The sequence below is a fragment of the Rana temporaria genome, chromosome 4 (genome assembly GCF_905171775.1).
Source record: "Rana temporaria chromosome 4, aRanTem1.1, whole genome shotgun sequence".
In the NCBI taxonomy this organism is placed as follows: domain Eukaryota; kingdom Metazoa; phylum Chordata; class Amphibia; order Anura; family Ranidae; genus Rana; species Rana temporaria.
In genome coordinates, this window is record NC_053492.1 from 178,324,436 (window position 1) to 178,336,984 (window position 12,549).

Here is a 12,549-nt window from a genome sequence, read left to right on the forward strand (position 1 = left end):
ACAATAATGCTGTTTCCTATTGCAAAACCTCCTTGGAATGAACAAGTATAAAAAAGATCATTGTATTTTCTTTGCAAATATTTTTTAGGACAAGCAGTGGAAAAAGCACAGTGATAAACTCCATGTTGTGGGACAGGGTGCTACCCAGTGGCATTGGACACACTACCAACTGCTTCCTGAGTGTGGAGGGGACAGATGGAGATAATCCGTATTTGATGACGGAAGGCTCTGAAGAAAAGAAAAGTGTTAAGGTATTTATTTTCTAGAGTAAACCTGTTCTAATCTGACTGAGTGCATAATAAATGTATTTGCACAGGTTACTTGCTGTCAAAACAGTTGGTAGATCCAGAGCTAAAAAGCAACTGAAGTTATACTTTATGCAAATCGCACTTTCGTCAAGCTTGCCCCCTGCTGCTTGCTGAGCCACTTTGGTCATTCATTGTAAATCATGAACTACTAAAATGCATGGAAAGTGGTAGAGTGCGGGGTCAAGCTGTGCATGTACAGGGACGCTGAGATTTAACTATAACACTGCTTCTCTTGTGTAGTTTAAGTAAATGAAAATCTCCCTAGTAAGACACAGATAACAAGAAAAAATCTGAGGGGTTTTATCCCTTCTTTATTGTATCTAAAAATAACCATACAAAAATGTTCTGATTTTAGATCTACTTTAACCTGTTGCATACTTTATTGTGAGAAATCAAAGTTGTGGGTGTAGAGTGAACCTGGCAACTAGTATTTTTTGAGAAGGAGATCAGCAGTGGCATCATACTTAACCACTTAAGGACCGCCGCACGACTATACGTCGGTAGAATGGCACGGCTGGGCACAGGGACGTGTGTATGTATGTATGTATGTATGTATGTGTATATATAAATATATATATACACGTCCCCTTTAAGGGCCCAGCCATGGGTCACGCACGCGACCCGGTCCGAAGCTCCGTGGCCGCGGCACCCGATCGGCGCCGGTGTCCCGCGATCGGTCACAGGAGCTGAAGAACAGGGAGAGGTGTGTGTGTGTGTAAACACACCTTCCCCGTTCTTCACTGTGGCAATGTCAGTGATCGTCTGTTCCCTGATATAGGGAACGACGATCACTGACATCACACGTCCAGCCCCGCCCCCTTACAGTTAGAAACACACACAAGGTCACACTTAACCCCAACAGCGCCCCCTAGTGGTTAACTCCCAAACTGCAATTGTCATTTTCACAGTAATCGGTGCATTTTTATAGCACTTTTCGCTGTGAAAATAACAATGGTCCCAAAAATGTGTCAAAATTGTCAGATGTGTCCGCCATAATGTCGCAGTCACGAAAAAAATCTCTGATCGCCGCCATTGGTAGTAAAAAAATAAATAATAAAAATGACATAAAACTACCCCCTATTTTATAAATCGTTATAAATTTTGCGCAAACCAATCAATAAACGCTTATTGCGTTTTTTTTTTTTTTTTTTACCAAAAATGGGTAAAAGAATACGTATCGGCCTAAACTGAGGGGAAAAAAAAAATTTTTTTATATCTGTTTTGGGGATATTTATTATAGCAAAAAGTTAAAAATATTGAATTTTTTTCAAAATTGTTGCTCTATTTTTGTTTAACAGCGCTCAATTACCACCAAAAGAAAGCTCTATTTGTGGGGGGAAAAAAATGCCAATTTTGTTTGGGAGCCACGTCGCACGAGGTTAAAGTGATTTTAAAGTCTTGTTTTTTTTTTCAATAAAAATGGCAAACGTAATACCTCCTCTGTTGCAGTGGATTTGCACAGAGCAGCCCAGATCCTCCTCTTCTCAGGTTCCTCTTTGGTGCTTCTGACCCCTCCCTCTCCCTGTCAAGTGCCCCCACAGCAAGCACCTTTCTATGGGGTCACCCAAGCCGAGTCACAGCTCCCTGTGTCCATTCAGACATGGAGCTGGGCCCCGTCTCTCTTCTGATTGGCTGACTGATTTTGATTGACAGCAGCAGGAGCCCCTTTGCCTTTCAGCTAATGACAGTGCCCGTCCCCCTCATGCTGCTGGAATAACTCTGACCTGTTAATAGTATCAGCACTGTCTCCTAATGACAAGTGTGTGTGATTAATTAAAAATAAAGCAGTATATACAAGATTTCTGAGCGCCAATCACATGACTGGCTGGCTCTCTCCTCCTCCCCTCCTGACTGATGTCAGTGAGGGAATCTTGGCCCCACCCGCTGCATCTGTCAGTCAGAAAGAGGAGAGAGCTGGCCGGTCACGTGATCGCCGGGAATCGCTCTGAAATGAGGTATATACACACAGGGGCACTTGTCATTAGGAGACAGCGCTGATACTATTAACAGGTCAGTGTGGCTTAGCAACCACTTTAAGATAAAGAAGCTTCTGACTTCATTCATTTTTTTTTTTTAACAACCGTTTACATCCTGCTGTTTAGTACAGTGTCATGTTAAACAAACCGGCCCTGTTTTGTTTTTTGCATTATTATGCAGTTTAGGTTCATGGCAATGATACGAATTTATAATAACCTATACATTAACTCTTTTTGGGTGCTTTTGCCTGTGATTGTTTCTTTTATCTGCCAGACAGGTGAGACAAGTATAGAATGGAGTAAATTCAAGCTAAATAGTCTGCTCTACATAGTGTTTCGGACAAAATGTTTGTATTACATAGTAGCTTCTTACCTTTTTTATTTGCTGTTTGTATTGTTCCAAACTGTCAGAATGGGTTGTAGAGACGGTGGCAATTTTAGATGAAAAGTATCAGTATGACTATTCTTGTTTTACAGGTACGGACACCTCACTTTTTATGATTGCAGGAGGAACCTTTGATTGGGTGTTATATGTACAGTCCTTTCTTGTGTTAATAAAATGCTCCTATATTAACTGCATGGGATTTTTCTTTGATGTCCTTCTATTTCCTTCACTTTGCATGATTTTGCATGTATGTTTATTTTTTAATAGCAAAGTACTAGAGCTTTGTAAAGGCTTAAGACAGATGTGTCTGTTTTCCATTTGTAGTGTCATTGCTGGGAGCTAAAAAGATGACATAATTACCTGTGCTGTATAGATCATCCTGATCACTTATAGGAGACAGCATAGTAATTGCATACAGTTGAAGTGATGTGTTTGGCTACCTACTCTTAAAACTAAAAATATATTTTACAGTTGTATAAAATGTTGGTGATAACTCACTGTGGAACTTGTTTGTGTTTTCTGTATGTAGACTGTGAATCAGCTGGCTCATGCCCTTCATATGGATAGGGATTTGGAAGTGGGCTGCCTTGTGCATGTTTTCTGGCCAAAGGGAAAGTGTGCCCTTCTGAGAGATGATCTGGTCCTGGTAGACAGGTATGTGCTGAAAATACTTCTATAGAGCTAGTTTGATTAATGATAATGTTGGTGTATTTCAAGCATAGCAGAACAAAATACATTCAAAACTCTATATGTAATGGATTTTATACTCTATGCACAATGGATTTATTAAATGGTGTTCCTGTACATGATCAGCCTATAATCGCATACCAGGATATTGATTTCTATTTAAAATGTTTTTTCTGTGGAGCTTTCATTTATGCAGGCCAAACAAATGATACACTGCTTTTGCTTTCAGAGGAGGAATAATGAGAGTAAAGGAAATAGACCGATGAAAGACTGAATACCAGTTATCTGTAACATGTATAGACTCTTGTGATAGCGTCAGATGCTGTTCCTTTCTAATCCTGTTTTGCCCATTGGTATGATAAGCCACACTACTGCCAATGGGTACATATGGGGGAGGGAAAAATCATTTAACACTACCTGGAAATGCAAAAACTTGACAGATGTTTAGTATTTTGGTAGCAGAAGAATATTTACTGGCGCCATTTGTGTACTAACCGCTAGTTACATATTCTTAACATGCAGTAAATACACTTTGAAAAAGCACTCTCCATCCTGTGTAGCTGTAGACACGGGGGGGTTGATTTTACTAAAGACAAATCCACTTTGCACTGCAAGTGCAGTCGCTTTAGATCTGAGGGGGAAGATCTGAAATGAGTGGAAGCTCTGCTGATTTTATCATCCAATCATGTACAAGCAAAAATGCTGTTTTTTATTTTCCTTGCATGTCCCCCTCGGATCTACAGCAACTGAACTTCCAAGTGCACTTGTAGTGCAAAGTGGATTTGTCTTTAGTAAATAAACCCCACTGTGCAGAAAGTCTTCCTTTAAAGTTTTTATAATGCACGCTGTAAAGTCTTTCAAGTCTGCTCTCGGCGTCTCTCTAATTTCTGATTTATAGGTTTAGTTTAACCACTTAAGCCCCGGACCATATTGCTGCCTAAAGACCCAAGGGGTTTTTACAGTTCGGGACTGCGTCGCTTTAACAGACAATTGCGCAGTCGTGCGACGTGGCTCCCAAACAAAATTGGCGTCCTTTTTTCCCCACAAATAGAGCTTTCTTTTGGTGGTATTTGATCACCTCTGCGGTTTTTATTTTTTGCGCTATAAACAAAAATAGAGCGACAATTTTGAAAAAAAATGCAATATTTTTTACTTTTTGCTGTAATAAATATCCCCCAAAAACATATATAAATTAATTTTTTTTCCTCAGTTTAGGCCGATACGTATTCTTCTACCTATTTTTGGTAAAAAAAATCGCAATAATCGTTTATCGGTTGGTTTGCGCAAAATTTATAGCGTTTACAAAATAGGGGATAGTTTTTTTGCATTTTTTTTATTTTATTTATTTTTTACTACTAATGGCGGCAATCAGCGATTTTTTTCGTGACTGCGACATTATGGCGGACACTTCGGACAATTTTGACACATTTTTGGCACCATTGTCATTTTCACAGCAAAAAATGCATTTAAATTGCATTCTTTATTGTGAAAATGACAGTTGCAGTTTGGGAGTTAAACACAGGGGGCGCTGTAACATTTAGGGATCACTGTGTGTGTGTGTTTACTAGTGTAGGGGGGTGTGGCTGTAGGAATGACATCATCGATCGGATCTCCCCTATAAAGGGGATCACCCGATCGATGCGCCGCCACAGTGAAGCACGGGGAAGCCGTGTTTACACACGGCTCTCCCCGTTCTTCAGCTCCGGGGAGCGATCGCGACGGAGCGGCTAAAAACAAATAGCCGCGCCGTCGTCCCGGATCGCTCCCCGAGCGGACCCGACCTCCGCATGTACCGGGGGGGTCCCGATCGGACCCCCCACCCACGTCTAGCAGAGGACGTACAGGTACGTACATGTGCCTGTCCGTGCCATTCTGCTGACGTATATGTACATGAGGAGGTCGGGAAGTGGTTAATGACTATAAATTATTTTAAAGAGGATTTTTATATTTAAAAAATATTTACAGAAAAATATTACAATATGTAGTAAACTGGGATTGAAAGTAAAAAAGTACTTGGCAAAGTATTCCTGGTCGTTTTACTTCTGTGAAGTAGATTGAATCTGATGTATAAGACCCCTTTCACACTGGGGTGGTTTGCAGGCACTATTACGCTAAAAATAGCGCCTGCAAATTGACCTGAAACAGCGGCTGCTGTTTGTTCAGTGTGAAAGCCCGAGGGCTTTCACACTGTAGCGGTGCGCTGACAGGACGGGAAAAAAAAGTCCTGGTAGCCACATCTTTGGAGCGGTGAAGGAGCGATGTGTATATCGCTCCTGCCCATTGAAATCAATGGGACACCGCGGCTATACCCTTTCTTGGCTGCTTCTTTTAACCCTTTCTCAGCTGCTAGCGGGGGGTAAAACCACCCTGCTAGCGGCCGAATAGCGCCGAGAAATTAGCGGTGAAGCGCCACTAAAAATAGCGCGCTTTACCGCCACCGTACCTCCCGCCCCAGTGTGAAAGGGGCCTTAGAGTCACTGATTGTCACAATTGACCCTTGGCATTCCTTGATAGTTCAAAGGTACACAAAAGATGAAACATGGTACATGTTCCAAAGGTAGCATTTAATGTTTAATTTTTTTTTTTTTTTTTTACGTTATTAATCGATTATGAAAATAATCGTTAGTTGCAGCTCTAATTTGTTACACCCAGGGTTTAAAAGATTTATATCTTTGTAAAGTTGTTTAAATATAGTGTTTCCTAACTCAACAGTGCTGTTAGTGGTATGAAGTCAACAGCTAAACCCTAATCTCTAGCACTAGCTAATTCCTTGGCTATTTTACGTAAGAATAGAGTAGTGACATGTGACTGACAGGATGAGCTGCAGTATCTTTGCTGTGGTATGTACAGATTACTCTGCTTCTACCAATTCCAATTGCTTAAAAGAGCAGTTCAGGTTTGTAAAAATACAAACATTTATACTTGCCTAGGTGGATGCATCATCAATCACTGATCAAACACCACTGATCTCTCAGTTCTCTCCCTCTGCTGTGACTGTCAGTGGCGGTTTTCTGCTATCCACTCCAACACTCATTGGAGCATTGGGCTGTGCATGGGGTGGAAGGGGCTGGCTCAGGCTCTCAGCAGATCGCTAAGAGGCTGAGCTAGGTGTTGGTGCAGACATCTGGGTGGATTCTGACCAGCCTGGAGCGGCTGAGTGACCTCAGCCAACAATGGGCTTTAGCCCACAGTCGAAAGAAAACGAGTGCAAAACGAACTGCACTCCTGTGATCCATATGAGAAGAGTGACCAAAAAAAGGCTTTGGCCATACTTCTTCTTCTTTTTAAGAAAGGAACAAATTGCTGTTCTTCTATAAGTATCCATGTCCTGTGCAGTCCTGCAATTTTAGAATAGCGTAATGTAAATTTTATCTCCTTCCCTTCAAGTACAAACTGAAAGGATTTTTTTTTTCCTTCGGTTAATATGTGGTTCCAAAATAAGAGCTTCTAGGAGCTCTATGGCCTTTCTGCTTAACGTTGCCCTCATTATGCCGATAGCCCAGATATTGATGTGTTTTTTGTATGATCTTTGATAATTTTCAAAGAAATTGTTTTTTTATCGGATAACTACACGTTGTCAATAAACATTGTTTTTTTTTGTACTTTTGCAGTCCGGGAACAGATGTGACCACTGAACTAGACAGCTGGATTGATAAATTCTGCTTGGATGCTGATGTTTTTGTCTTGGTGGCCAACTCTGAATCCACGCTTATGAACACGGTAACTTTAGTGGCAGTAGTAGTGTGCTATTTTTTTTTTTTTTTTTTTTTTTTATACAGGACTTTAGGTAACTGCAATTCACACGGATGTTGTTTGCTGTTAGATTGTAAGCTCTGTCAGAGTTGAGTTATGTAATGTAAATTTACAACGACATCAGTGATTGACAGTCAGTTAATGTGTTTATTATTTATTTTTTATCTTTTTTTTTTTTTTTTCTCCATTATTTTAGGAAAAACACTTTTTCCATAAAGTAAATGAAAGGCTTTCTAAACCCAATATTTTTATTTTAAATAATCGGTGGGATGCATCTGTATCAGAACCGGAGTCCATGGAAGATGTAAGTACACCCTTGTTTATCTTGCCCACCTTGAAATTGAGAACAAGCCTTTATTTTTTTTATGAAAAACTTCCCCTTCCTAATTAAGGCATGAATACTATGTATGTATGTATGATATTCTCCAAAGACATTCTGGTAGGTTAATTGGCTCTGGTCTAAACTGGCTCTAGTATGTAAATGTATGAATGTGAGTTACGGACCTTAGATTGTAAGCTCCTTGAGGGTAGGGACTGATGTGAATGTATAATTTATATGTAAAGTGCTGTGTAAATTGACGGCACTATTTAAGTACCAATAATAATAATATACATTCACCGCCTATTTTATTAGGTACACCTTGCTAGTGCACCTTTTTCGGCCCATTCTCTGTAAACCCTAGAGATGGTTGTGCGTGAAAATCTCAGCAGTTTTTGAAATAATCAGACCAGCCCGTCTGGCACCAATAACCATGCCACATTCAAAGTAACTTAAATCCCCTTTTCTTCCCCATTCTGATGCTCGGTTTGAACTTCAGCAAGTAATTTTCATCACGTCTAGACACCTAAGGGTATTGAGTTGCTACCATGTGGTTGGCTGATTAGCAATATGTGTTACCAAGCAATTGAACAAGTGGCTGATGAGTGTATATTATTTAATGCTTCACCAAAGAAAACGTGTTGCTTTTTTAAAATAAACTAGCTTGTACTTTTTGTTGCCTTTTGATAATAGGAAATTGATTGCTTTGATTTATTACATCTCCATGTACAGGTACGGAAACAACATACTGAGCGATGTCAGTCTTTCCTGGTGGATGAGCTCAAAGTTGTAGATCGTTTGGAAGCACAAAACCGCATATTTTTTGTTTCTGCCAAAGAAGTTCTTAATGCCAGAATGCACAAGGCACAAGGAATGCCTGAGGCTGGTGGGTGAAACTGCTGCAATTATTTGTGACATTTTTTCCTTTTATATTCTGTTTTGGCAAGAGTGTCGGACCTTATTGGAGAACAGCCATGCTTAAGCAAGACTACTTGTTTGGGAAAGTGCTGTTGTGTATGGCCATGCAGGTCACTATGACAATGTCCTCAGAAAAAGGGCTGAGACTTCAGACAGTTCTCGCCTCTCCTGTAGAATTAAGGCTAATGTCCCACTTGCAACAAACTAGCAATCCCGTCGCTGGCAATAACTCTTCAGTGGCAGGGTCACTTTCAAGGACGCATGCAGGCAGTGAAACACTCCCCAGTTTGCACGTATCGCTCCCTTGCCGGCTGCACAAATGACTAGTTGCTTTCTTGCCATCTGCTTACATTTTTGACAGCGAGGAATAGCCACCTCACTATCAAACCCAGCTAGAGAGCAAAACTCTGATTAAACCTGTATTGGGGGAAATGTTAGAGAGGAAGCAGTCCAAGGTAGGGCTGCAGTGTCTGTGTTTAATAATGCTGGATGTGACCTGATGTAATTGGTGTGCAACTTCCTGCTTTTCTATTGACTTCCTAGAAAGCAGGTACTGTATTTATTGGCGTATAACACTCACTTTTTTACCCTGAAAATGGAGGGTAAACTGTGCCTGCGTGTAATACGCAGGGAACTGTGGAAAGTTTTTTTCCCTAAAACTTCCCTCTTAAAGTTAGGGTGCGTGTTCTAAGCCTGTGCGTGTTATACGCCGATACATACGGTAATTATTATCCCTGCATTTTCTAGCAATTCTGTTGCTGGTAGTTTCTTGTTGCGAACAGATTACAAATGTGACTTTATCACCTTAACGGCCCACTTGAGTGGGTAGAAATAATTTTTTGTTTTTCCTGGAGAACTTCTCTAACTATACTCACATTAATATATATTGGCATATTATTCCCTACGTCTTTGTTTTTTTATAAACATTTGCAATGTTTTCTGTTTAAAGGTGGTGCTCTTGCTGAAGGATTTCAGACCAGGTTTCTGGAATTTCAAAGGTTCGAGAAGTTGTTTGAGGTACAGAGAGATCTACCTGCTTACAGTAGGCTTCAGCTAAGTGTATGGTATTTTGCAGGCCAGAAGTAAACCTGTACTTCATTTTAAACTCTTAAAAGTTGCCATATGGCAGACAAGCCCTATCTGTGGTTTCCTGTGATTTTAATTTCACTGGGTCCTGACGTCAAGACGCACTCATTGTATATTTGCATTGCAGTAGACAGAAATTGGGAAGGGGCACTGAGGAAACTTGATGGATAATAACATTAATAGTATGTACCTTGTGTCTACCCTAAGGCAGGGCTTTTACTTTTAAAGGTTTAAAATAGAGGACAGGTACACTTTTTAAAATTGTATTTTATTTATTTTCCTTACCCTGGTTTTGCCAACTACAATCTTTTACAAAGAGTTACAGGATCCTAACCAATATGCATATGCTTTAGGAATTTTTCTAGTGTAAGACAATATCAAACTCTGTCTCTGTTCCCACCTTGTTGGCTGCCACAACAATCCCAACTTTCCTTCGCAGCTCCCGTCCCTGTGCTTAGGGCTGGGTACTTAGGCTAAAAGGGCTGTGTATAGTGCCTCTGGAAAATATTCACAGCGCTCCAATTTTTCCACATTTTGTTATGTTACAGCCTTATTCCAAAATGGATTAAATTCATTATTTTACTTCAAAATTCTACAAACATTGCCCCATAATGACAATGGGAAAGAAGTTTTGTTTTGAAATCTTTGCAAATTTATTAAAAATAAAAACCATTTAAAAAAAATCACATGTACAGAGGTATTCACAGCCTTTGCCCAATACTTTGTTGAAACACCTTTTGGCACCAATTACAGCCTCATGTTTGAGTATGATGCTACAAGCTTGGCAGACCTATTTTTGGGCAGAGTCCCCCATTCTTCTTCTTTGCAGGACCTCTCAAGCTCCATCAGGTTGGATGGGGAGCATCGTTGCACAGCCATTTTCAGATCTTTCCAGAGATGTTCAATCGGGTTCAAGTCTGGGCTCTGGCTGGGCCCTCAAGGACATTTAGAGTTGTCACATAGCCACTCCTTTGTTATGTTGGCTGTGCGCTTAGGGTCGTTATCCTGTGGGAAGATGAACCTTCGCCTCAGTCTGAGGTCCTGAGCACTCTGGAGCAGGTTTTTATCAAGGATGTCTCTGTACATTCACCTTTTCCTGCATTCACCTTTTCCTGGATCCTGACTAGTCTCCAAGTTTCTGCTGCTCAAAAACATCCCCACAACATGATGCTGCCACCACCATGCTTCACTGTAAGGATGGTATTGACCAGGTGATGAACGATGCCTGGTTTTCTCCAGACAGGATGTTTGCCATTCAAAGAGTTCAAACTTTGTTTCATCATAGCAGAGAATTTTGTTTCTCATAGCCTGAGAGTCCTTCAGTTGCCTTTTGGTAGATATGGGCTGTCATGTGCCTTTTCATGTAGCTTCCGTCTGGCCACTCTACCATACAGCCTGATTGGTGGAGTGCTGCAGAGATTGTGGTTCTTCTGGAAAGTTCTCCTCTCAGAGAAATGCTGGAGCTCTGTCAGAGTGACCATCGGGTTCTTGGTCACCTCCCTGACTAAGGCCCTTCTCCCCGATTGCTCAGTTTGGCCGGGTGACCCGCTCTTGGTGGTTCCAAACTTCTTCCATTTACAGATGATAGAGGCCACTGTGCTCATTGGGACCTTCAATGCTGCAGAAATGTTTCTGTACCTTTCCCCAGATCTGTGCCTTGATACAATCCTGTGTCGGAAGTCTACAGACAATTCCTTGGACTTCATGGCTTGGTTCGTGCTCTGACATGCTGTGGGACCTTTTATATAGAGAGGTGTGTGCCTTTCCAAATCCTATCCTATCAACTGAATTTACCACAGGTAGACTCCATTCAAGTTGTAGAAACATCTCAAGGATGATCAGTGGAAACTGGATGCACCTGAGCTCAATTTTGAGTGTCCTGGCAAAGGATGTGAATACTTTTATGTAAATGCAATTTTTTATTTGCAAAGATGTCATAATGGGGTATGGTTTGTAGAATTTTGAGGAAAACAATGAATTTAATCAATTTTGGAATAAGGCTGAAACAACAAAATGTGGAAAAAGCGCTGTGAATATTTTGAAGGTGCATTGTATGTGTGCGTTTCACACCTGCAAGACGGGGTTCTTCTTCATGCTTCATTTAGGATGACATGACATGAGGGGGAAAAATGTTTTCATGAAGCTATTGTCATCTGTGCACGTTTAGTAGATGTGTATATTGTAAAAGTTTATTTATCTAACAAAATGAGGGGGGCTTACAGATAAACTGCTGGTAAGAAGCTTGCATTTTAAGTTGCAGGACTGTTGTGCAGCACTAGTTTTAATAAAACTACAAAGCTTTCCTTAAAAGATTAAATGTGAGGGGCTACAATATTTCCAGCAGCCAGGGCCACTTGGTGAAGGTGACAATCGAGAAAATGTTGATTGGTAAACAGCATGCGTAGGAGTTTCACACTGACGATCGGAATTTTTCCATAGGATTTTACTCCAGTATTCTATTTTTTTTCACTCTGATGGAAAAAAAATCCTATGGGCCGACACACTATAGGAATTTCTGACTGTTTTCATCAGAAATTCCTATCGTGTGTACAAGGCATAAGAGTCCCCCCCTCCCCCCATTGAACATTTTGGTTAGAGTGGAGGGCAAAGCTCTGACAGACATATTGAAAACCCACATTTTTGGGAAAAATTTCAGAATAAGGCAATCGACTAAAAAAAAAAAAAAAAAAATATTTAAATAAAATAAATGCAGTATTGAAATCAAGAAAAATTAAACGGGCAAATGATTTGTTAATTAATAATGTTGGAAATGCAAAATCTAGTGAAAACACTTTAACAAAAAAGTTATTGGACTTTATATATTGGTCTTTGTTCAGTGCTGGCAATTTTGAAATGTATTATAAAATGTATAATTTCCTCTTCCTCCTATGTGGGATGTTTTGTGCAAAAAATGTAGACAGTTCTCCTAACTAACTTGTGACTTTCCCTGCTGTGCAGTTACTAACCTCTCTCCTATTTTAGTCCCATCTCAATGTCTGCTGCTTTCTAATCTAGCTCCCACAGTGTGCGCTCACTTTCCAAGCTCTTGTTCGTCATTGCTGACCTCTAGATTCACTTCTTTGGGGAACAATAATTCCTTGCTTTTTCTGTGCTTTT

General features: G+C 40.4%; 1 protein-coding gene across 2 annotated transcripts in view; it reads left to right on the top strand.

Moving 5' to 3' along the window:
* Positions 1 to 12,549, top strand: part of MFN1 (mitofusin 1) — a 49,609-nt gene that overhangs the window by 12,473 nt on the left and 24,587 nt on the right. For both annotated transcript variants that reach the window (XM_040349416.1, XM_040349417.1), the window contains exons 4-9: positions 89 to 251; positions 3,199 to 3,323; positions 6,968 to 7,076; positions 7,306 to 7,413; positions 8,161 to 8,314; positions 9,296 to 9,363. In XM_040349416.1, coding sequence (XP_040205350.1) covers positions 89 to 251; positions 3,199 to 3,323; positions 6,968 to 7,076; positions 7,306 to 7,413; positions 8,161 to 8,314; positions 9,296 to 9,363 — 727 coding nt within the window. The remainder of the gene's footprint in view (positions 1 to 88; positions 252 to 3,198; positions 3,324 to 6,967; positions 7,077 to 7,305; positions 7,414 to 8,160; positions 8,315 to 9,295; positions 9,364 to 12,549) is intronic.